General features: G+C 55.1%; 1 protein-coding gene across 1 annotated transcript in view; it reads right to left on the bottom strand.

Annotated features, from left to right (window-relative positions):
* Nucleotides 1-25,437, bottom strand: part of LOC129862940 (reelin-like) — a gene marked incomplete at its 5' end in the record, with an annotated part of 79,764 nt that extends 54,327 nt beyond the window's left edge. Inside the window, 7 exons of the mRNA XM_055935043.1 lie at nt 16,672-16,849; nt 17,352-17,492; nt 17,665-17,809; nt 18,421-18,549; nt 22,072-22,266; nt 23,931-24,089; nt 25,329-25,437. Of these exons, the coding sequence (XP_055791018.1) occupies nt 16,672-16,849; nt 17,352-17,492; nt 17,665-17,809; nt 18,421-18,549; nt 22,072-22,266; nt 23,931-24,089; nt 25,329-25,437 (1,056 nt within the window). The remainder of the gene's footprint in view (nt 1-16,671; nt 16,850-17,351; nt 17,493-17,664; nt 17,810-18,420; nt 18,550-22,071; nt 22,267-23,930; nt 24,090-25,328) is intronic.
* Nucleotides 25,438-25,541: the final 104 nt, after the last annotated feature.

The following is a 25,541-nucleotide window of genomic DNA, read 5'->3' as shown; positions in this document are numbered from 1 at the left end:
GTCTTCCCCCCTGATACTAGGACAGCAGAGTCCCTGCCCCGTCTTCCCCCCTGATACTAGGACAGCAGAGTTCCTGCCCGTCTTCCCCCCTGATACTAGGACAGCAGGGTCCCTGCCCGTTGTCCCCCTGATACTAGGACAGCAGAGTCCCTGCCTGTCTTCCCCCCTGATACTAGGACAGCAGAGTCCCTGCCCCGTCTTCCCCACTGAAGCTAGGACATCAGAGTCCCTGCCCGTCGTCCCCCTGATACTAGGACAGCAGAGTCCCTGCATGTCTTCCCCCCTGATACTAGGACAGCAGAGTTCCTGCCCCGTCTTCACCCCTGAAGCTAGGACAGCAGAGTCCCTGCCCCGTCTTTCTCCCTGATACTAGGACAGCAGCGTTCCTGCCCGTCGTCCCTCTGAGACTAGGACAGCAGAGTCCCTGCCTGTCGTCCCCCTGATACTAGGACAGCAGAGTCCCTGCCCGTCGTCCCCCCTGAAGCTAGGACAGCAGAGTCCCTGCCCGTCGTCCCCCTGAATCTAGGACAGCAGAGTCCCTGCCCGTCTTCACCCCCTGAAGCTAGGACAGCAGAGTCCCTGCCTTTCTTCCCCCCTGATACTAGGACAGCAGAGTCCCTGCCCGTTGTCCCCCCTGAAGCTAGGACAGCAGAGTCCCTGCCCGTCGTCCCCCTGATACTAGGACAGCAGAGTCCCTGACCCGTCGTTCCCCTGAAGCTAGGACAGCAGAGTCCCTGCCCCGTCTTCCCCCCTGATACTAGGACAGCAGAGTCCCTGCCCCGTCTTCCCCCCTGATACTAGGACAGCAGAGTCCCTGCCCGTCTTCCCCCCTGATACTAGGACAGCAGAGTCCCTGCCCGTCGTCCCCCTGATACTAGGACAGCAGAGTCCCTGCCTGTCTTCCCCCCTGATACTAGGACAGCAGAGTCCCTGTCCCGTCTTCCCCCCTGAAGCTAGGACATCAGAGTCCCTGCCCGTCGTCCCCCTGATACTAGGACAGCAGAGTCCCTGCCCCGTCTTCACCCCTGAAGCTAGGACAGCAGAGTCCCTGCCCCGACTTTCTCCCTGATACTAGGACAGCAGCGTTCCTGCCCGTCGTCCCCCTGATACTAGGACAGCAGAGTCCCTGCCTGTCGTCCCCCTGATACTAGGACAGCAGAGTCCCTGCCCGTCGTCCCCCCTGAAGCTATGACAGCAGAGTCCCTGCCCGTCGTCCCCCTGAATCTAGGACAGCAGAGTCCCTGCCCGTCTTCACCCCCTGAAGCTAGGACAGCAGAGTCCCTGCCTTTCTTCCCCCCTGATACTAGGACAGCAGAGTCCCTGCCCGTCGTCCCCCCTGAAGCTAGGACAGCAGAGTCCCTGCCCGTCGTCCCCCTGATACTAGGACAGCAGAGTCCCTGACCCGTCGTTCCCCTGAAGCTAGGACAGCAGAGTCCCTGCCCCGTCTTCCCCCCTGATACTAGGACAGCAGAGTCCCTGCCCCGTCTTCCCCCCTGATACTAGGACAGCAGAGTCCCTGCCCGTCTTCCCCCCTGATACTAGGACAGCAGAGTCCCTGCCCGTCGTCCCCCTGATACTAGGACAGCAGAGTCCCTGCCTGTCTTCCCCCCTGATACTAGGACAGCAGATTCTCTGCCCCGTCTTCCCCCCTGAAGCTAGGACATCAGAGTCCCTGCCCGTCGTCCCCCTGATACTAGGACAGCAGAGTCCCTGCATGTCTTCCCCCCTGATACTAGGACAGCAGAGTCCCTGCCCCGTCTTCCCCCCTGATACTATGACAGCAGAGTCCCTGCCCCGTCTTCCCGCCTGATACTAGGACAGCAGAGTCCCTGCCCGTCTTCCCCCCTGATACTAGGACAGCAGAGTCCCTGCCCGTTGTCCCCCTGATACTAGGACAGCAGAGTCCCTGCCCCGTCTTCCCCCCTGATACTAGGACAGCAGAGTCCCTGCCCCGTCTTCCCCCCTGAAGCTAGGACATCAGAGTCCCTGCCCGTCGTCCCCCTGATACTAGGACAGCAGAGTCCCTGCATGTCTTCCCCCCTGATACTAGGACAGCAGAGTCCCTGCCCCGTCTTCACCCCTGAAGCTAGGACAGCAGAGTCCCTGCCCCGTCTTTCTCCCTGATACTAGGACAGCAGCGTTCCTGCCCGTCGTCCCTCTGAGACTAGGACAGCAAAGTCCCTGCCTGTCGTCCCCCCTGAAGCTAGGACAGCAGAGGCCCTGCCCGTCGTCCCCCTGAATCTAGGACAGCAGAGTCCCTGCCCGTCTTCACCCCCTGAAGCTAGGACAGCAGAGTCCCTGCCTTTCTTCCCCCCTGATACTAGGACAGCAGAGTCCCTGCCCGTCGTCCCCCCTGAAGCTAGGACAGCAGAGTCCCTGCCCGTCGTCCCCCTGATACTAGGACAGCAGAGTCCCTGACCCGTCGTTCCCCTGAAGCTAGGACAGCAGAGTCCCTGCCCCGTCTTCCCCCCTGATACTAGGACAGCAGAGTCCCTGCCCCGTCTTCCCCCCTGATACTAGGACAGCAGAGTCCCTGCCCGTCTTCCCCCCTGATACTAGGACAGCAGAGTCCCTGCCCGTCGTCCCCCTGATACTAGGACAGCAGAGTCCCTGCCTGTCTTCCCCCCTGATACTAGGACAGCAGAGTCCCTGCCCCGTCTTCCCCCCTGAAGCTAGGACATCAGAGTCCCTGCCCCGTCTTCACCCCTGAAGCTAGGACAGCAGAGTCCCTGCCCCGTCTTTCTCCCTGATACTAGGACAGCAGCGTTCCTGCCCGTCGTCCCCCTGATACTAGGACAGCAGAGTCCCTGCCTGTCGTCCCCCTGATACTAGGACAGCAGAGTCCCTGCCCGTCGTCCCCCCTGAAGCTAGGACAGCAGAGTCCCTGCCCGTCGTCCCCCTGAATCTAGGACAGCAGAGTCCCTGCCCGTCTTCACCCCCTGAAGCTAGGACAGCAGAGTCCCTGCCTTTCTTCCCCCCTGATACTAGGACAGCAGAGTCCCTGCCCGTCGTACCCCCTGAAGTTAGGACAGCAGAGTCCCTGCCCGTCGTCCCCCTGATACTAGGACAGCAGAGTCCCTGACCCGTCGTTCCCCTGAAGCTAGGACAGCAGAGTCCCTGCCCCGTCTTCCCCCCTGATACTAGGACAGCAGAGTCCCTGCCCCGTCTTCCCCCCTGATACTAGGACAGCAGAGTCCCTGCCCGTCTTCCCCCCTGATACTAGGACAGCAGAGTCCCTGCCCGTCGTCCCCCTGATACTAGGACAGCAGAGTCCCTGCCTGTCTTCCCCCCTGATACTAGGACAGCAGAGTCCCTGCCCCGTCTTCCCCCCTGAAGCTAGGACATCAGAGTCCCTGCCCGTCATCCCCCTGATACTAGGACAGCAGAGTCCCTGCATGTCTTCCCCCCTGATACTAGGACAGCAGAGTCCCTGCCCCGTCTTCACCCCTGAAGCTAGGACAGCAGAGTCCCTGCCCCGTCTTTCTCCCTGATACTAGGACAGCAGCGTTCCTGCCCGTCGTCCCCCTGATACTAGGACAGCAGAGTCCCTGCCTGTCGTCCCCCTGATACTAGGACAGCAGAGTCCCTGCCCGTCGTCCCCCCTGAAGCTAGGACAGCAGAGTCCCTGCCCGTCGTCCCCCTGAATCTAGGACAGCAGAGTCCCTGCCCGTCTTCACCCCCTGAAGCTAGGACAGCAGAGTCCCTGCCTTTCTTCCCCCCTGATACTAGGACAGCAGAGTCCCTGCCCGTCGTCCCCCCTGAAGCTAGGACAGCAGAGTCCCTGCCCGTCGTCCCCCTGATTCTAGGACAGCAGAGTCCCTTACCCGTCGTTCCCCTGAAGCTAGGACAGCAGAGTCCCTGCCCCGTCTTCCCCCCTGATACTAGGACAGCAGAGTCCCTGCCCCGTCTTCCCCCCTGATACTAGGACAACAGAGTCCCTGCCCCGTCTTCCCCCCTGATACTAGGACAGCAGAGTCCCTGCCCCGTCTTCCCCCCTGATACTAGGACAGCAGAGTCCCTGCCCATCGTCCCCCTGATACTAGGACAGCAGAGTCCCTGCCCCATCGTCCCCCTGATACTAGGACAGCAGAGTCCCTGACCCGTCGTCCCCCTGAAGCTAGGACAGCAGAGTCCCTGCCCCGTCTTCCCCCCTGATACTAGGACAGCAGAGTCCCTGCCCCGTCTTCCCCCCTGATACTAGGACAGCAGAGTCCCTGCCCCGTCTTCCCCCCTGATACTAGGACAGCAGAGTCCCTGCCCCGTCTTCCCCCCTGATACTAGGACAGCAGAGTCCCTGTCCATCGTCCCCCTGATACTAGGACAGCAGAGTCCCTGCCCCGTCTTCCCCCTGAAGCTAGGACAGCAGAGTCCCTTCCCCGTCTTCCCCCCTGAAGCTAGGACAGCAGAGTCCCTGCCCATCGTCCCCCTGATACTAGGACAGCAGAGTCCCTGCCCGTCTTCCCCCCTGATACTAGGACAGCAGAGTCCCTGCCCGTCGTCCCCCTGATACTAGGACAGCAGAGTCCCTGCCTGTCTTCCCCCCTGATACTAGGACAGCAGAGTCCCTGCCCCGTCTTCCCCCCTGAAGCTAGGACATCAGAGTCCCTGCCCGTCATCCCCCTGATACTAGGACAGCAGAGTCCCTGCATGTCTTCCCCCCTGATACTAGGACAGCAGAGTCCCTGCCCCGTCTTCACCCCTGAAGCTAGGACAGCAGAGTCCCTGCCCCGTCTTTCTCCCTGATACTAGGACAGCAGCGTTCCTGCCCGTCGTCCCCCTGATACTAGGACAGCAGAGTCCCTGCCTGTCGTCCCCCTGATACTAGGACAGCAGAGTCCCTGCCCGTCGTCCCCCCTGAAGCTAGGACAGCAGAGTCCCTGCCCGTCGTCCCCCTGAATCTAGGACAGCAGAGTCCCTGCCCGTCTTCACCCCCTGAAGCTAGGACAGCAGAGTCCCTGCCTTTCTTCCCCCCTGATACTAGGACAGCAGAGTCCCTGCCCGTCGTCCCCCCTGAAGCTAGGACAGCAGAGTCCCTGCCCGTCGTCCCCCTGATTCTAGGACAGCAGAGTCCCTTACCCGTCGTTCCCCTGAAGCTAGGACAGCAGAGTCCCTGCCCCGTCTTCCCCCCTGATACTAGGACAGCAGAGTCCCTGCCCCGTCTTCCCCCCTGATACTAGGACAACAGAGTCCCTGCCCCGTCTTCCCCCCTGATACTAGGACAGCAGAGTCCCTGCCCCGTCTTCCCCCCTGATACTAGGACAGCAGAGTCCCTGCCCATCGTCCCCCTGATACTAGGACAGCAGAGTCCCTGCCCCATCGTCCCCCTGATACTAGGACAGCAGAGTCCCTGACCCGTCGTCCCCCTGAAGCTAGGACAGCAGAGTCCCTGCCCCGTCTTCCCCCCTGATACTAGGACAGCAGAGTCCCTGCCCCGTCTTCCCCCCTGATACTAGGACAGCAGAGTCCCTGCCCCGTCTTCCCCCCTGATACTAGGACAGCAGAGTCCCTGCCCCGTCTTCCCCCCTGATACTAGGACAGCAGAGTCCCTGTCCATCGTCCCCCTGATACTAGGACAGCAGAGTCCCTGCCCCGTCTTCCCCCTGAAGCTAGGACAGCAGAGTCCCTTCCCCGTCTTCCCCCCTGAAGCTAGGACAGCAGAGTCCCTGCCCATCGTCCCCCTGATACTAGGACAGCAGAGTCCCTGCCCGTCGTCCCCCTGATACTAGGACAGCAGAGACCCTGCCCCGTCTTCTCCCCTGAAGCTAGGACAGCAGAGTCCCTGCACGTCGTCCCCCTGATACTAGGACAGCAGAGTCCCTGTCCGTCTTCCCCCCTGATACTAGGACAGCAGAGTCTAGGACAGCAGAGTCCCTGCCCGTCGTCCCCCTGATACTAGGACAGCAGGGTCCCTGCCTGTCTTCCCCCCTGATACTAGGACAGCAGAGTCCCTGCCCCGTCTTCCCCCCTGAAGCTAGGACAGCAGAGTTCCTGCACCGTCTTTCTTCCCCCCTGATACTAGGACAGCAACGTTCCTGCCCGTCGTCCCCCTGATACTAGGACAGCAGAGTCCCTGCCTTTCGTCCCCCTGATACCAGGACAGCAGAGTCCCTGCCCGTCGTCCCCCCTGAAGCTAGGACAGCAGAGTCCCTGCCCCGTCTTCCCCCCTGATACTAGGACAGCAGAGTCCCTGCCCCGTCTTCCCCCCTGATACTAGGACAGCAGAGTCCCTGCCCCGTCTTCCCCCCTGATACTAGGACAGCAGAGTCCCTGCCCATCGTCCCCCTGATACTAGGACAGCAGAGTCCCTGCCCCGTCTTCCCCCTGAAGCTAGGACAGCAGAGTCCCTTCCCCGTCTTCCCCCCTGAAGCTAGGACAGCAGAGTCCCTGCCCGTCGTCCCCCTGATACTAGGACAGCAGAGTCCCTGCCCGTCGTCCCCCTGATACTAGGACAGCAGAGACCCTGCCCCGTCTTCTCCCCTGAAGCTAGGACAGCAGAGTCCCTGCCCGTCGTCCCCCTGATACTAGGACAGCAGAGTCCCTGCCCTATCTTCCCCCCTGATACTAGGACAGCAGAGTCCCTGTCCGTCTTCCCCCCTGATACTAGGACAGCAGAGTCTAGGACAGCAGAGTCCCTGCCCGTCGTCCCCCCTGAAGCTAGGACAGCAGAGTCCCTGCCCGTCGTCCCCCTGATACTAGGACAGCAGAGTCCCTGCCTGTCTTCCCCCCTGATACTAGGACAGCAGAGTCCCTGCCCCGTCTTCCCCCCTGATACTAGGACAGCAAAGTCCCTGCCCCGTCTTCCCCCCTGATACTAGGACAGCAGAGTCCCTGCCCATCGTCCCCCTGATACTAGGACAGCAGAGTCCCTGCCCCGTCTTCCCCCTGAAGCTAGGACAGCAGAGTCCCTGCCCCGTCTTCCCCCCTGAAGCTAGGACAGCAGAGTCCCTGCCCGTCGTCCCCCTGATACTAGGACAGCAGAGTCCCTGCCCGTCGTTCCCCTGATACTAGGACAGCAGAGTCCCTGCCCCGTCGTCCCCCTGAAGCTAAGACAGCAGAGTCCCTGCCCCGTCTTCCCCCCTGATACTAGGACAGCAGAGTCCCTGCCCCGTCTTCCCCCCTGATACTAGGACAGCAGAGTACCTGCCCCGTCTTCCCCCCTGATACTAGGACAGCAGCGTTCCTGCCCGTCGTCCCCCTGATACTAGGACAGCAGAGTCCCTGCCTGTCGTCCCCCTGATACTAGGACAGCAGAGTCCCTGCCCATCTCCCCCCTGAAGCTAGGACAGCAGAGTCCCTGCCCCGTCTTCCCCCCTGAAGCTAGGACAGCAGAGTCCCTGCCCGTCGTCCCTCTGATACTTGGACAGCAGAGTGCCTAACCGTCTTCCCCCCTGATACTAGGACAGCAGAGACCCTGCCCCGTCTTCCCCCCTGAAGCTAGGACAGCAGAGTCCCTGCCCGTCGTCCCCCTGATACTAGGACAGCAGAGTCCCTGCCCTATCACCCCCCCTGATACTAGGACAGCAGAGTCCCTGCCCCGTCTTCCCCCCTGATACTAGGACAGCAGAGTCCCTGCCCATCGTCCCCCTGATACTAGGACAGCAGAGTCCCTGCCCCGTCTTCCCCCTGAAGCTAGGACAGCAGAGTCCCTGCCCCGTCTTCCCCCCTGAAGCTAGGACAGCAGAGTCCCTGCCCGTCGTCCCCCTGATACTAGGACAGCAGAGTCCCTGCCCGTCGTCCCCCTGATACTAGGACAGCAGAGACCCTGCCCCGTCTTCCCCCCTGAAGCTAGGACAGCAGAGTCCCTGCCCGTCGTCCCCCTGATACTAGGACAGCAGAGTCCCTGCCCTATCTTCCCCCCTGATACTAGGACAGCAGAGTCCCTGTCCGTCTTCCCCCCTGATACTAGGACAGCAGAGTCTAGGACAGCAGAGTCCCTGCCCGTCGTCACCCCTGAAGCTAGGACAGCAGAGTCCCTGCCCGTCGTCCCCCTGATACTAGGACAGCAGAGTCCCTGCCCCGTCGTCCCCCTGAAGCTAAGACAGCAGAGTCCCTGCCCCGTCTTCCCCCCTGATACTAGGACAGCAGAGTCCCTGCCCCGTCTTCCCCCCTGATACTAGGACAGCAGAGTCCCTGCCCCGTCTTCCCCCCTGATACTAGGACAGCAGCGTTCCTGCCTGTCGTCCCCCTGATACTAGGACAGCAGAGTCCCTGCCCGTCTTCCCCCTGAAGCTAGGACAGCAGAGTCCCTGCCCCGTCTTCCCCCCTGAAGCTAGGACAGCAGAGTCCCTGCCCGTCGTCCCTCTGATACTTGGACAGCAGAGTCCCTAACCGTCTTCCCCCCTGATACTAGGACAGCAGAGACCCTGCCCCGTCTTCCCCCCTGAAGCTAGGACAGCAGAGTCCCTGCCCGTCGTCCCCCTGATACTAGGACAGCAGAGTCCCTGCCCTATCTTCCCCCCTGATACTAGGACAGCAGAGTCCCTGTCCGTCTTCCCCCCTGATACTAGGACAGCAGAGTCCCTGCCCGTCTTCCCCCCTGATACTAGGACAGCAGAGTCCCTGCCCGGTCTTCCCCCCTGATACTAGGACAGCAGAGTCCCTGCCCGTCGTCCCCATGATACTAGGACAGCAGAGTCCCTGCCCGTCTTCCCCCCTGATACTAGGACAGCAGAGTCCCTGCCCCGTCTTCCCCCCTGAAGCTAGGACAGCAGAGTCCCTGCCCGTCGTCCCCCCTGAAGCAAGGACAGCAGAGTCCCTGCCCATCTTCCCCCCTGATACTAGTACAGCAGAGTCCCTGCCTGTCTTCCCCCTGATACTAGGACAGCAGAGCCCCTGCCCGTCGTCCCCCTGATACTAGGACAGCAGAGTCCCTGCCCCGTCTTCCCCCCTGATACTAGTACAGCAGAGTCCCTGCCTGTCTTCCCCCCTGATACTAGGACAGCAGAGTCCCTGCCCCGTCTTCCCCCTGATACTAGGACAGTAGAGTCCCTGCCCCGTCTTCCCCCCTGATACTAGGACAGCAGAGTCCCTGCCTGTCTTCCCCCTGATACTAGGACAGCAGAGTCCCTGCCTGTCTTCCCCCTGATACTAGGACAGCAGAGTCCCTGCCCCGTCTTCCCCCCTGAAGCTAGGACAGCAGAGTCCCTGCCCGTCGTCCCCCTGAAGCTAGGACAGCAGAGTCCCTGCCCCGTCGTCCCCCCTGATACTAGGACAGCAGAGACCCTGCCCCGTCTTCCCCCCTGAAGCTTGGACAGCAGAGTCCCTGCCCGTCGTCCCCCTGATACTAGGACAGCAGAGTCCCTGCCCTATCTTCCCCCCTGATACTAGGACAGCAGAGTCCCTGTCCGTCTTCCCCCCTGATACTAGGACAGCAGAGTCCCTGCCCGTCTTCCCCCCTGATACTAGGACAGCAGAGTCCCTGCCCGTCGTCCCCCTGATACTAGGACAGCAGAGTCCCTGCCCGTCTTCCCCCCTGATACTAGGACAGCAGAGTCCCTGCCCGTCGTCCCCCTGATACTAGGACAGCAGAGTCCCTGCCCGTCTTCCCCCCTGATACTAGGACAGCAGAGTCCCTGCCCCGTCTTCCCCCCTGAAGCTAGGACAGCAGAGTCCCTGCCCGTCGTCCCCCTGATACTAGGACAGCAGAGTCCCTGCCCGTCGTTCCCCTGATACTAGGACAGCAGAGACCCTGCCCCGTCTTCCCCCCTGAAGCTAGGACAGCAGAGTCCCTGCCCGTCGTCCCCCTGATACTAGGACAGCAGAGTCCCTGCCCTATCTTCCCCCCTGATACTAGGACAGCAGAGTCCCTGTCCGTCTTCCCCCCTGATACTAGGACAGCAGAGACCCTGCCCCGTCTTCCCCCCTGAAGCTAGGACAGCAGAGTCCCTGCCCGTCGTCCCCCTGATACTAGGACAGCAGAGTCCCTGCCCTATCACCCCCCCTGATACTAGGACAGCAGAGTCCCTGCCCCGTCTTCCCCCCTGATACTAGGACAGCAGAGTCCCTGCCCATTGTCCCCCTGATACTAGGACAGCAGAGTCCCTGCCCCGTCTTCCCCCTGAAGCTAGGACAGCAGAGTCCCTGCCCCGTCTTCCCCCCTGAAGCTAGGACAGCAGAGTCCCTGCCCGTCGTCCCCCTGATACTAGGACAGCAGAGTCCCTGCCCGTCGTCCCCCTGATACTAGGACAGCAGAGACCCTGCCCCGTCTTCCCCCCTGAAGCTAGGACAGCAGAGTCCCTGCCCGTCGTCCCCCTGATACTAGGACAGCAGAGTCCCTGCCCTATCTTCCCCCCTGATACTAGGACAGCAGAGTCCCTGTCCGTCTTCCCCCCTGATACTAGGACAGCAGAGTCTAGGACAGCAGAGTCCCTGCCCGTCGTCACCCCTGAAGCTAGGACAGCAGAGTCCCTGCCCGTCGTCCCCCTGATACTAGGACAGCAGAGTCCATGCCCCGTCGTCCCCCTGAAGCTAAGACAGCAGAGTCCCTGCCCCGTCTTCCCCCCTGATACTAGGACAGCAGAGTCCCTGCCCCGTCTTCCCCCCTGATACTAGGACAGCAGAGTCCCTGCCCCGTCTTCCCCCCTGATACTAGGACAGCAGCGTTCCTGCCCGTCGTCCCCCTGATACTAGGACAGCAGAGTCCATGCCTGTCGTCCCCCTGATACTAGGACAGCAGAGTCCCTGCCCGTCTTCCCCCTGAAGCTAGGACAGCAGAGTCCCTGCCCCGTCTTCCCCCCTGAAGCTAGGACAGCAGAGTCCCTGCCCGTCGTCCCTCTGATACTTGGACAGCAGAGTCCCTAACCGTCTTCCCCCCTGATATTAGGACAGCAGAGACCCTGCCCCGTCTTCCCCCCTGAAGCTAGGACAGCAGAGTCCCTGCCCGTCGTCCCCCTGATACTAGGACAGCAGAGTCCCTGCCCTATCTTCCCCCCTGATACTAGGACAGCAGAGTCCCTGTCCGTCTTCCCCCCTGATACTAGGACAGCAGAGTCCCTGCCCCGTCTTCCCCCCTGAAGCTAGGACAGCAGAGTCCCTGCCCGTCGTCCCCCCTGAAGCAAGGACAGCAGAGTCCCTGCCCATCTTCCCCCCTGATACTAGTACAGCAGAGTCCCTGCCTGTCTTCCCCCTGATACTAGGACAGCAGAGCCCCTGCCCGTCGTCCTCCTGATACTAGGACAGCAGAGTCCCTGCCCCGTCTTCCCCCCTGATACTAGTACAGCAGAGTCCCTGCCTGTCTTCCCCCCTGATACTAGGACAGCAGAGTCCCTGCCCCGTCTTCCCCCTGATACTAGGACAGTAGAGTCCCTGCCCCGTCTTCCCCCCTGATACTAGGACAGCAGAGTCCCTGCCTGTCTTCCCCCTGATACTAGGACAGCAGAGTCCCTGCCTGTCTTCCCCCTGATACTAGGACAGCAGAGTCCCTGCCCCGTCTTCCCCCCTGAAGCTAGGACAGCAGAGTCCCTGCCCGTCGTCCCCCTGAAGCTAGGACAGCAGAGTCCCTGCCCCGTCGTCCCCCCTGATACTAGGACAGCAGAGACCCTGCCCCGTCTTCCCCCCTGAAGCTTGGACAGCAGAGTCCCTGCCCGTCGTCCCCCTGATACTAGGACAGCAGAGTCCCTGCCCTATCTTCCCCCCTGATACTAGGACAGCAGAGTCCCTGTCCGTCTTCCCCCCTGATACTAGGACAGCAGAGTCCCTGCCCGTCTTCCCCCCTGATACTAGGACAGCAGAGTCCCTGCCCGTCGTCCCCCTGATACTAGGACAGCAGAGTCCCTGCCCGTCTTCCCCCCTGATACTAGGACAGCAGAGTCCCTGCCCGTCGTCCCCCTGATACTAGGACAGCAGAGTCCCTGCCCGTCTTCCCCCCTGATACTAGGACAGCAGAGTCCCTGCCCCGTCTTCCCCCCTGAAGCTAGGACAGCAGAGTCCCTGCCCGTCGTCCCCCTGATACTAGGACAGCAGAGTCCCTGCCCGTCGTTCCCCTGATACTAGGACAGCAGAGACCCTGCCCCGTCTTCCCCCCTGAAGCTAGGACAGCAGAGTCCCTGCCCGTCGTCCCCCTGATACTAGGACAGCAGAGTCCCTGCCCTATCTTCCCCCCTGATACTAGGACAGCAGAGTCCCTGTCCGTCTTCCCCCCTGATACTAGGACAGCAGAGTCTAGGACAGCAGAGTCCCTGCCCGTCGTCACCCCTGAAGCTAGGACAGCAGAGTCCCTGCCCGTCGTCCCCCTGATACTAGGACAGCAGAGTCCCTGCCCCGTCGTCCCCCTGAAGCTAAGACAGCAGAGTCCCTGCCCCGTCTTCCCCCCTGATACTAGGACAGCAGAGTCCCTGCCCCGTCTTCCCCCCTGATACTAGGACAGCAGAGTCCCTGCCCCGTCTTCCCCCCTGATACTAGGACAGCAGCGTTCCTGCCCGTCGTCCCCCTGATACTAGGACAGCAGAGTCCCTGCCTGTCGTCCCCCTGATACTAGGACAGCAGAGTGCCTAACCGTCTTCCCCCCTGATACTAGGACAGCAGAGACCCTGCCCCGTCTTCCCCCCTGAAGCTAGGACAGCAGAGTCCCTGCCCGTCGTCCCCCTGATACTAGGACAGCAGAGTCCCTGCCCTATCACCCCCCCTGATACTAGGACAGCAGAGTCCCTGCCCCGTCTTCCCCCCTGATACTAGGACAGCAGAGTCCCTGCCCATTGTCCCCCTGATACTAGGACAGCAGAGTCCCTGCCCCGTCTTCCCCCTGAAGCTAGGACAGCAGAGTCCCTGCCCCGTCTTCCCCCCTGAAGCTAGGACAGCAGAGTCCCTGCCCGTCGTCCCCCTGATACTAGGACAGCAGAGTCCCTGCCCGTCGTCCCCCTGATACTAGGACAGCAGAGACCCTGCCCCGTCTTCCCCCCTGATACTAGGACAGCAGAGTCCCTGCCCCGTCTTCCCCCCTGAAGCTAGGACAGCAGAGTCCCTGCCCGTCGTCAACCCTGAAGCTAGGACAGCAGAGTCCCTGCCCGTCGTCCCCCTGATACTAGGACAGCAGAGTCCCTGCCCCGTCTTCCCCCCTGATACTAGGACAGCAGAGTCCCTGCCCCGTCTTCCCCCCTGATACTAGGACAGCAGCGTTCCTGCCCGTCGTCCCCCTGATACTAGGACAGCAGAGTCCCTGCCTGTCGTCCCCCTGATACTAGGACAGCAGAGTCCCTGCCCGTCTTCCCCCTGAAGCTAGGACAGCAGAGTCCCTGCCCCGTCTTCCCCCCTGAAGCTAGGACAGCAGAGTCCCTGCCCGTCGTCCCTCTGATACTTGGACAGCAGAGTCCCTAACCGTCTTCCCCCCTGATACTAGGACAGCAGAGACCCTGCCCCGTCTTCCCCCCTGAAGCTAGGACAGCAGAGTCCCTGCCCGTCGTCCCCCTGATACTAGGACAGCAGAGTCCCTGCCCTATCTTCCCCCCTGATACTAGGACAGCAGAGTCCCTGCCCCGTCTTCCCCCCTGATACTAGGACAGCAGAGTCCCTGCCCGTCTTCCCCCCTGATACTAGGACAGCAGAGTCCCTGCCCGTCGTCCCCCTGATACTAGGACAGCAGAGTCCCTGCCCGTCTTCCCCCCTGATACTAGGACAGCAGAGTCCCTGCCCCGTCTTCCCCCCTGAAGCTAGGACAGCAGAGTCCCTGCCCGTTGTCCCCCCTGAAGCAAGGACAGCAGAGTCCCTGCCCATCTTCCCCCCTGATACTAGTACAGCAGAGTCCCTGCCTGTCTTCCCCCTGATACTAGGACAGCAGAGCCCCTGCCCGTCGTCCCCCTGATACTAGGACAGCAGAGTCCCTGCCCCGTCTTCCCCCCTGATACTAGTACAGCAGAGTCCCTGCCTGTCTTCCCCCCTGATACTAGGACAGCAGAGTCCCTGCCCCGTCTTCCCCCTGATACTAGGACAGCAGAGTCCCTGCCCCGTCTTCCCCCCTGATACTAGGACAGCAGAGTCCCTGCCTGTCTTCCCCCTGATACTAGGACAGCAGAGTCCCTGCCTGTCTTCCCCCTGATACTAGGACAGCAGAGTCCCTGCCCCGTCTTCCCCCCTGAAGCTAGGATAGCAGAGTCCCTGCCCGTCGTCCCCCTGAAGCTAGGACAGCAGAGTCCCTGCCCCGTCGTCCCCCCTGATACTAGGACAGCAGAGACCCTGCCCCGTCTTCCCCCCTGAAGCTTGGACAGCAGAGTCCCTGCCCGTCGTCCCCCTGATACTAGGACAGCAGAGTCCCTGCCCTATCTTCCCCCCTGATACTAGGACAGCAGAGTCCCTGTCCGTCTTCCCCCCTGATACTAGGACAGCAGAGTCCCTGCCCGTCTTCCCCCCTGATACTAGGACAGCAGAGTCCCTGCCCGTCGTCCCCCTGATACTAGGACAGCAGAGTCCCTGCCCGTCTTCCCCCCTGATACTAGGACAGCAGAGTCCCTGCCCGTCGTCCCCCTGATACTAGGACAGCAGAGTCCCTGCCTGTCTTCCCCCCTGATACTAGGACAGCAGAGTCCCTGCCCCGTCTTCCCCCTGATACTAGGACAGCAGAGTCCCTGCCCCGTCTTCCCCCCTGATACTAGGACAGCAGAGTCCCTGCCTGTCTTCCCCCTGATACTAGGACAGCAGAGTCCCTGCCTGTCTTCCCCCTGATACTAGGACAGCAGAGTCCCTGCCCCGTCTTCCCCCCTGAAGCTAGGACAGCAGAGTCCCTGCCCGTCGTCCCCCTGAAGCTAGGACAGCAGAGTCCCTGCCCCGTCGTCCCCCCTGATACTAGGACAGCAGAGTCCCTGCCCCGTGTTCCCCCCTGATCCTAGGACAGCAGAGTCCCTGCCCCGTGTTCCCCCCTGATACTAGGACAGCAGAGTCCCTGCCCCGTCTTCCCCCTGATACTAGGACAGCAGAGTCCCTGCCCCGTGTTCCTCCCTGATACTAGGACAGCAGAGTCCCTGCCCCGTCTTCCCCCCTGATACTTGGACAGCAGAGTCCCTGCCCCGTGTTCCCCCCTGAAGCTAGGACAGCAGAGTCCCTGCCCCGTGTTCCCCCCTGATACTAGGACAGCAGAGTCCCTGCCCCGTCGTCCCCCCTGAAGCTAGGACAGCAGAGTCCCTGCCCCGTGTTCCCCCTGAAGCTAGGACAGCAGAGTCCCTGCCCCGTGTTCCCCCCTGATACTAGGACAGCAGAGTCCCTGCCCCGTCGTCCCCCCTGATACTAGGACAGCAGAGTCCCTGCCTGTCTTCCCCCCTGATACTAGGACAGCAGAGTCCCTGCCCCGTCGTCCCCCCTGATACTAGGACAGCAGAGTCCCTGCCTGTCTTCCCCCCTGATACTAGGACAGCAGAGTCCCTGCCCCGTCTTCTGAAAACATATCTCATTAAAGAGTATCTTAAAGAAGACATGCCAGTCTTTCTTGTTCCACCCCCCCATCACTAGTCTTTCCCTACCAGCACTGACTTTGGTGATAACTACTTTATATTTATATGTTCTTAATTTCATTATTTTACTTTAGATTGTGTGTATTGTTAGATATTACTTGTTAGATATTACTTGTTAGATATTACTTGTTAGGTATTACTTGATAGTTATTACTTGTTAGTTATTACTTGTTAGATATTACTTGTTAGATATTACTTGTTAGTTATTACCTGTTAGATATTACTTGTTAGATATTACATGTTAGTTATTACTTGTCAGATATTACTTGTTAGATATTACTTGTCAGATATTACTTGTTAGATATTACTTGTCAGATATTACTTGTTAGATATTACTTGTTAGTTATTACTTGTTAGATATTACTTGTTGGTTATTACTTGTTGGTTATTACTTGTTAGATATTACTTGTTAGATATTACTTGTTAGTTATTACTTGTTAGATATTACCTGTTAGATATTACCTGTTAGTTATTACTTGTTAGATATTACTTGTTAGATATTACTTGTTAAATATTACGTGTTAGTTATTACTTGTTAGATATTACTTGTTAGATATTACTTGTTAGATAAGTACTTCACTGTCGGAGGTAGAAAACACAAGCATTTCGCTACACCCGGAATTACATCTGCTTAAACACGTATATGTGACCAATAAATCAAATCACATTTATTTATATAGCCATTCTTACATCAGCTGATATATCAAACTGCTGTACAGAAACCCAGCCTAAAACACCAAACAATGCAGGTGTAGAAGCACGGTGGCTAGGAAAAACTCCCTAGAAAGGCCAAAACCTAGGAAGAAACCTAGAGAGGAACCAGGCTCTGAGGGGTGGCCAGTCCTCTTCTGGCTGTGCCGGGTGGAGATTATAACAGAACATGGCCAAGATGTTCAAATGTTCATAAATGACAAGCATGGTCAAATAATAGTAATCACAGTGAAATGTGGTTTGATTTAGATTTTTGGGGGTATGGTTTGATTTGAGGATTATGTACTTACTACGACTGTGATATGTGGTTGTTTCGCTATCTTAAGATGACTGCACTGTAAGTCACTTTTAGTGACTAAAATGTAAAATGTGTGTGTGGACGCACACGTCTTCTCTATCCTCTCTCTAGGTCTCCTCTGGGACTTTCAGAGAGATGTGTCCCTAGTTTGATGGTTTTTCCTTAGGTCCTTATCACATAAACCAGTGTGTGTACGGTGTACAGTACAGTATACAGCAGGAAACCTACCCCTTTGAAGATGAGTGCGGTGCCAGATTTGAGGGGCTCCCCGCTGAGCGTCCCCCTCTCAGCCCCGTACACCTCGGGCCACTGCTCCGCCGCCAGGTTCTCGTTGAAGTCTTCTCTCAAGATGGAGGGGAGGGGGGCCAGGGGCACGCAGTGGGCCCCGCCATAACCATGGTCACACCTGAGAGAGAGAGAGAGAGAGAGAGAGAGAGAGAGAGAGAGAGAGAGAGAGAGAGAGAGAGAGAGAGAGAGAGGGAAATGCATCTTTCATCCCAACAACCCTTCACCCTCGTGAAGCGTACTAACCCGTTGCTGTACCAACACCAATAGTCTTGGCTGAGGAAGGCGACTTCAAGCATCTTGTTTTTGTTATCTTGTGCTTGTAAATTGTGTAAATGCTCGCTTGTGAAAGAAGCCTCAGCCTCAATAGGACTCCCTATGAAAATTAAGGTAAATAAAATGATTTTTTTTTAAACATGCCTTATAGTGTCTGTGTGTGTGCGTGCGTGCGTGTGTGTGTGTGTGTGTGTGTGTGTGTGTGTGTGTGTGTGTGTGTGTGTGTGTGTGTGTGTGTGTGTGTGTGTGTGTGTGTGTGTGTGTGTGTGTGTGTGTGTGTGTGTGTGTGTGTGTGTGTGTGTCTGTGTGTCTGTGTGTGTGTGTGTGTTTGTGTGTGTGTAACTCACACACAGCGTCCGTTGTCACAGAGTCCGTGTCCAGAGCACATCCAGGGACAACCAGGGGCCAGCAGCACGTTGTCCAAGGCCCAGCCATCAGCTCCGGGGATGAAGTGAGGCTGAATCCACCTGAACCGTGTCCTGGGAGAACTGGAACCATTGGAAAGGTGAGGCACAACAAAACACTCTCTCCGTGATTAAAAAACAAAATGTGCTGTTTACTTTATCTCAAGTTTAAAACATGATGTGGCATATTTTTTTGGTCTTAACAAGGACACACAGATTGGACCTGGAAACGTTCAGATCACAAGGCCGTACGTACTTGGCAGCGCTGGGTAGATACACCGTAATCCTCCTCCAACGGGTGTACTGTGTAGCGGTGTAGACAGAGTTCATAGTGTAGCCGGCACAACCGATGGCAGGTGGTACACACTCTGGATTGAGCAGGGCCCAGTGGCGCCCGCAGTCTGTAGGGTGGCAACATGTTGTATTTACGTTCAGAAATTAACATTAACAAACTATTTATAAACTGTTCATGCATAAGTATTTCATTATTTGTAAACATTTTATAACTATGTATAAGCATTACTAACATTTATAACCATTCATGAAGCATTTACAGATATTTATAAACATATATAACAGTTGATGGTAACGCTTTCTATGATGCATACACATATAATGCCTTATAATACACATTTAATGCCTTATAATACACATATAACGCCTTATAATACACATATAATGCCTTATAATACACATATAATACCTTATAATACACATATAATGCCTTATAATACACATATAATGCCTTATAATACACATATGATGCCTTATAATACACATGTGATGCCTTATAATACACATATAATGCCTTATAATACACGTATAATACCTTATAATACACGTATAATACCTTATAATACACATATAATGCCTTATAATACACATATAATGCCTTATAATACACATACAATACCTTATAATACACATATAATGCCTTATAATACACATATACAGTCTTATAATAAATGCATAGTTTCTAAAGGCTGATTCAGGATGGTATAGAGTGTGATACCTGTGGAATACTCCAGCCTGACACCATGAGAGGACGTGACTGTCTTACTGCAGCCCATAGACAGGTCAAACTGCAGGAAGGAGGAGCCAGACACCTCAAAGTCCCAGCTCTCTGCATACCGTGGCTTCTCTGGAGAGGCAGAGAGAGACAGAGAGGGGCAGAGAGAGGCAGAGAGAGAGGCAGAGAGAGAGAACTGTGACTGACCCAAACTTAAGGAAAGTTTTGACTATGTACAGACTCAGTGAGCATAGCCTTGCTATTGAGAAAGGTCGCCGTAGGCAGACATGGCTCTCAAGAGAAGACAAGCTATGTGCACACTGCCCACAAAATGAGGTGGAAACTGAGCTGCACTTCCTAACCTCGTGCCAAATGTATGACCATATCAGAGACACATATTTCCCTCAGATTACACAGATCCACAAAGAATTCGAAAACAAACCCAATTTTGATAAACTCCCATATCTACTGGGTGAAATTCCACAGTGTGCCATCACAGCAGCAAGATTTGTGACCTGTTGCCACAAGAAAAGGGCAACCAGTGAAGAACAAACACCATTGTAAATACAACCCATATTTATGCTTATTTATTTGCCCTTGTGTACTTTAACCATTTGTACATCGTTACAACACTGTATATATACATAATATGACATTTGTAATGTAATGTTTACTGTTCATTTTTATTGTTTATTTCACTTTTGTATATTATCTATGTTAACATATGTTTCCCATGCCAATAAAGCCCCTTGAATTGAATTGAATTGAGAGAGAGACAGAGAGACAGAGAGAGAGAGAGGGACATGGTTAACATAGGGGCTAGTTAATGGGTTAGGGATGGGTTACAGTGTCCCAGCTCTCTGCATACCGTGGCTTCTCTAGAGAGAGAGAGAGAGAGAGAGAGAGAGAGGCAGAGAGAGAGAGAGAGAGAGAGAGAGAGAGAGAGAGAGAGAGGCAGAGAGAGCGCGCGAGAGAGGGGGGAGAGAGAAAGAGAGAGAGAGAGAGAGAGGCGGGAGAGAGGCAGAGAGAGAGAGAGAGAGAGAGGGGGGAGAGAGAAAGAGAGAGAGAGAGAGGCAGAGAGAGAGAGAGGCAGAGAGAGGCAGAGAGAGGCAGAGAGAGGCAGAGAGGCAGAGAGAGGCAGAGAGCCAGAGAGAGGCAGAGAGGCAGAGCGAGAGAGAGAGAGGCAGAGAGAGGCAGAGAGGCAGAGCGAGAGAGAGAGAGGCAGAGAGAGAGAGAGGCAGAGAGAGGCAGAGAGAGGCAGAGAGAGAGAGGGGCAGAGAGAGAGAGAGGCAGAGAGAGAGAGAGGCAGAGAGAGAGAGGCAGAGAGAGAGAGAGGCAGAGAGAGGCAGAGAGAGGCAGAGAGAGGCAGAGAGGCAGAGCGAGAGAGAGAGAGAGAGGCAGAGAGAGAGAGAGGCAGAGAGAGGCAGAGAGGCAGAGAGAGGCAGAGAGGCAGAGCGAGAGAGAGAGGCAGAGCGAGAGAGAGAGAGAGAGGCAGAGAGAGAGAGAGGCAGAGAGAGGCAGAGAGAGGCAGAGAGAGAGAGAGGCAGAGAGAGAGAGGGGCAGAGAGAGAGAGAGGCAGAGAGAGAGAGAGGCAGAGAGAGAGAGGCAGAGAGAGAGAGAGGCAGAGAGAGAGAGAGAGAGAGAGAGAGAGAGAGAGAGAGGCAGAGAGAGAGAGAGGGAGAGAGAGAGAGAGGCAGAGAGGATGCTGGGTATTGGGTTCTAGTTGAATGGGTTAGTGATGTGAAAACTGGATGTTTTAGTACCAAGCTGCAAACAGTAAACCTTTTTCTAAACAGTTTAGTGTCTCTTTTCACTGTCTTTTTACTATAGTTTTATTTCTTTACCGACCTATTGTTCACCTAATACCTTTTTCTAAACAGTTTAGTGTCTCTTTTCACTGTCTTTTTACTGTTGTTTTTATTTCTTTACCTACCTATTGTTCACATAATACCTTTTTTTGCACTATTGGTTAGAGCCTGTAAGTAAGCATTTCACGGTAAGGTCTACACCTGTTGTATTCGGCGCACGTGACGAATAAACTTTGATTTGATTTGATCTTCTGGACTAGAGGCTGTGTAGACGGTATAGTGTAGGCTGAGATGGTAGTGAAACAAACCCCATTGATAGAGTGCGTACGGTAAAATGTGTAAAATATGGATAGTGGCTATTAATCTTTGGTCGCGTAGCAGTCCATCGTTCACGTCGTCGCAATCGTGTGAAAAGACAGGAAGTGCAAAACACTCGTGAATCAAGTCAATACGAGATCAAACGTAAAGGAAGTGAATCCAGAAAGACGGTTTGTGTATAACGAGGATTTATGCTGTCAACGTGTTCATCATACACATGTCATGAGTTCCAGAAACCCGCCGCTCCTCCGGGGTGTAATGTTTACAGATACGTTGGTAAATTGCTCTTGCTAGGCCGGTGGTAATGGATGGGACTGGATGCAATGTAATATTTACACGAAGTAAATCCACTCGCAGCTTGATGCACACATAAATAACAACCAGGGTGTTAAAGCTAAACATGAATAATTCAAAAGCCACGCGGGTCGTGTAGACGACAAACGGCTGATTGAACACACCCTGGGTTATTTGGTAATGCAGTAGCAGAATATGTCATGTCACAGAGGGGTGGCAGGTAGCCTAGTGGTTAGAGCGCTGGACTAGTAACCAAAAGGTTGCAAGATCGAATCCCTGAGCTGACGAGGTACAAATCTGTCGCTCTGCCCCCTGAACAAGGCAGTTAACCCACTGTTCCTAGGCCGTCATTGAAAATAAGAATTTGTTCTTAACTGACTTGCCTAGTTAAATAAAGGTACAATAAAAAAAATAGAGAGGTGTGGTTTAGGGGTCAGAGTCTAGAGCTCTGCAGTATGATGAGTTTATGAAGCGATCTTTCTCAATTCTCCCCCCAAAAATGTGTCCTCTCCTCCTCTCCTTTCACTGATGTGAAAGACCTGACCAGCTTTCTCCATATCATAAGGGACGGGTGAAGAGAACTGGTACTTCCACACCATCAAGGATCAATGACAGGGGTTTGTCTGACTCACTGTCTGTTGAAATGGACAGACAGTCCACTGTGACCCCTTCCCTGTGTGTGTGTTTATCAAATCTAAGTTTATTTTTTAACGTGCGCCGAATACAGTGAAATGCTTACTTACCAACAGTACAATTTTAAATCAAATCAAATCAAATGTATTTATATAGCCCTTCTTACATCAGCTGATATCATTAAAGTAAAAAAAAGGTATTAGGTGAACAATAGATAAGTAAGGAAATAAAAAACAAACAGAAAAAGACAGTGAATAACAGTAGCAAGGCTATATACAGTAGTGAGACTATATACAGTAGAGAGGCTATATACAGTAGCGAGGCTATATACAGTAGAGAGGCTATATACAGTAGAGAGGCTACATACAGTAGTGAGGCTATATACAGTAGAGAGGCTATACACAGTAGAGAGGCTATATACAGTAGAGAGGCTATATACAGTAGAGAGGCTATATACAGTAGAGAGTACATACAGACACCGGTTAGTCGGGCTAATTTATGTCTGTGTCTGTGTGTGTGTGTGTGTGTGTGTGTGTGTGTGTGTGTGTGTGTGTGTGTGTGTGTGTGTGTGTGTGTGTGTGTACGCAGTAGCTTGACTCACTGTCTGTGGCATCGGAGTAGAAGGACAGAGCTGTGTCCAGAGACAAACAGTCCACTGTGACCTCTCCCCCCTGGACACGGTACCAGTTGTGTCTCGGAGGAGACGTCCCGGCAAACTTGTCATGGAAACCAGTCCTGGAGCTGTCGTTCATACCGATCAGAACATCATCCATAGCCCACTGGGCTGAGTGTTTCCCTGCGGAGAGACAGAGACTGGTTTCTAGATGTCATACTCTGTATGACGCTTGACCCTTAACCCTTGTCACCCTATTGACCTTTCCAGCACATTTCCAGATAGAAGAAATGGTGGATGCATAACAAGGCCTGCTCAGTTTGGTTTGGCTCAGCTCGGGCCAGTTGTGTGAAAGGTATAAGAGTAGTTCTATTTCCTGTATACCTTGGGCTGTAAGAGTAGTTCTATTTCCTGTATACTGTGGGCTGTAAGAGTAGTTCTATTTCCTGTATACTGTGGGCTGTAAGAGTAGTTCTATTTCCTGTATACTGTGGGCTGTAAAAGTAGTTTTATTTCCTGTATACTGTGGGCTGTAAAAGTAGTTATATTTCCTGTATACTGTGGGCTGTAAAAGTAGTTATATTTCCTGTATACTGTGGGCTGTAAGAGTAGTTCTATTTCCTGTTTACTGTGGGCTGTAAGAGTAGTTATATTTCCTGTATACTGTGGGCTGTAAGAGTAGTTCTATTTCCTGTATACTGTGGGCTGTAAGAGTAGTTCTATTTCCTGTATACTGTGGGCGGTAAGAGTAGTTCAATTTCCTGTATACTGTGAGCTGTAAGAGTAGTTCTATTTCCTGTATACCTTGGGCTGTAAGAGTAGTTCTATTTCCTGTATACTGTGGGCTGTAAGAGTAGTTCTATTTCCTGTATACTGTGGGCTGTAAGAGTAGTTCTATTTCCTGTATACTGTGGGCTGTAAGAGTAGTTCTATTTCCTGTATACTGTGGGCTGTAAGAGTAGTTCTATTTCCTGTATACTGTGGGCTGTAAGAGTAGTTCTATTTCCTGTATACTGTGAGCTGTAAGAGTAGTTCTATTTCCTGTATACCTTGGGCTGTAAGAGTAGTTCTATTTCCTGTATACTGTGGGCTGTAAGAGTAGTTCTATTTCCTGTATACTGTGGGCTGTAAGAGTAGTTATATTTCCTGTATACTGTGGGCTGTAAGAGTAGTTCTATTTCCTGTATACTGTGAGCTGTAAGAGTAGTTCTATTTCCTGTATACCTTGGGCTGTAAGAGTAGTTCTATTTCCTGTATACTGTGGGCTGTAAGAGTAGTTCTATTTCCTGTATACTGTGGGCTGTAAGAGTAGTTCTATTTCCTGTATACTGTGGGCTGTAAGAGTAGTTCTATTTCCTGTATACTGTGGGCTGTAAGAGTAGTTCTATTTCCTGTATACTGTGGGCGGTAAGAGTAGTTCAATTTCCTGTATACTGTGGGCTGTAAGAGGCAGGTCTGACTCCTCACCTTGTTGTGGGCTGTAAGAGGCAGGTCTGACTCCTCACCTTGCTGTGGGCTATAAGAGGCAGGTCTGACTCCTCACCTTGCTGTGGGCTATAAGAGGCAGGTCTGACTCCTCACCTTGCTGTGGGCTGTAAGAGGCAGGTCTGACTCCTCACCTTGCTGTGGGCTATAAGAGGCAGGTCTGACTCCTCACCTTGCTGTGGGCTGTAAGAGGCAGGTCTGACTCCTCACCTTGCTGTGGGCTATAAGAGACAGGTCCGACTCCTCACCTTGCTGTGGGCTATAAGAGACAGGTCTGACTCCTCACCTTGCTGTGGGCTATAAGAGGCAGGTCTGACTCCTCACCTTGCTGTGGGCTATAAGAGGCAGGTCTGACTCCTCACCTTGCTGGGGCTGCCACCAGCGGAACACTGTGTAGGGGGTCTTGGCGGCTGTAGGCAGTTCAATGGTCACCACTTGGGGTTCCAGGAAGGAGCCAAAGTCCAGCTCTCTCAGGAACTGCCACTGCACACCGTTGTTGGTTGAGAACTGGACTACCACTCCTGGAGGACCAGACGAGAAAAGAGAAGGAGAGGAGAGGGAGGAGGAGGAGGGGGAGGAGAGGGGAGGGGGAGGAGGAGGGGAGGGGGGAGGAGGAGAGGGGGGAGGAGAGGAGGAGAGGGGAGGAGGAGAGGAGAGGAGGAGAGGAGGAGGAGAGGAGAGGAAGAGAGGAGAGGGGGGATGGGGAGGAGGAGAGGAGATGAGGAGGAGAGGGGGGAGGAGAGGAGGAGAGGAGGAGGGGGGAGGAGGAGGAGGAGAGGGGGGAGGAGGAGAGGGGGGGAGGAGAGGAGGAGAGGAGGAGAGCAGGGGGGGAGGATGAGCAGGAGAGCAGGGGGGAGGAGGAGGAGGAGAGGAGGGGGGAGGAGAGGAGGAGAGGAGGAGGGGGAGAGGAGGAGAGGGGGGAGGAGAAAGGAGGAGGAGAGGAGGAGGAGGAGAGGAGGAGAGCAGGGGGAGGAGGAGGAGGGGAGGAGGAGGAGGAGGAGGAGGAGAGGAGGGAGAGCAGGGGGGAGGAGGAGGAGGGGAGGAGGGGGAGAGGAGGAGAGCAGGGGGGAGGAGGAGGAGGAGAGCAGGGGGGAGGAGGAGGAGGAGGAGGGGGGAGGAGAGGAGGAGAGGAGGAGGGGGAGAGGAGGAGAGGGGGGAGGAGAAAGGAGGAGGAGAGGAGGAGAGCAGGGGGGAGGAGGAGGAGGAGAGCAGGGGGGATGAGGAGGAGAGGGGAGGGGAGGGAGGAGGGGAGGAGGAGAAAGGAGGTCAGAAATAAAGGATTCAATACAGTACAATACAACAATCCCGTCCTTTTAAATCCATGAAGGGATGAGAATAAGTAACAAAGCCCTCACGTTCTCATTGGTAAAGAGGAGTGCATTATGGATAGTATAGTACGTCACGTTGTCCTCCTCATGGACATCTGGGAGATGCCTAAAGGTCTGACTCAACAGACAAAGATCAGAAATCTTTGTGGTTCACAATACGCTGACACAGATAAAAAAAAACACCATCAATGTTTGGATTCTAACTTTAAAAAGGATCTTCTGAAACACAAGGCTTCAATAGTTGATCAAATGGACAGGAGATACAGATCTGATACAAAGCCTCCGACCTGGACTGTATATTCCCCACTGCAGTGTCAGTCAACCACCACACGGTGGAAGCAGAGCGACTCATTGAGGTCGGCTGTGAGTTTAAAGAGAGAGAGAGAGAGCTTAAATGGGACATCGTCAGTAGCGATGGTGATGGTGAGTCACCTTCGTTGCGGGAGCGAGGTCTAGTGCAGGTGGGTCCAACGTTCTTCCCTCCGATCCGGATGTAGAACTGGACCAGCCTACATGGACAGACGGACGGGACGGACAGAGGGTTTTAGTTCACTGGAAACAGGAACCCGGGATCTACAGTTCCGTGTTTTACAGGCTTTTGTTACAGTCCAGCACTCATTGTCTAAACTGACCAGGATTTTAGTT

Source organism: Salvelinus fontinalis, chromosome 9 (genome assembly GCF_029448725.1).
Source record: "Salvelinus fontinalis isolate EN_2023a chromosome 9, ASM2944872v1, whole genome shotgun sequence".
Classification (NCBI taxonomy): Eukaryota; Metazoa; Chordata; class Actinopteri; order Salmoniformes; family Salmonidae; genus Salvelinus; species Salvelinus fontinalis.
This window is presented reverse-complemented; position numbering and strand designations above follow the sequence as displayed.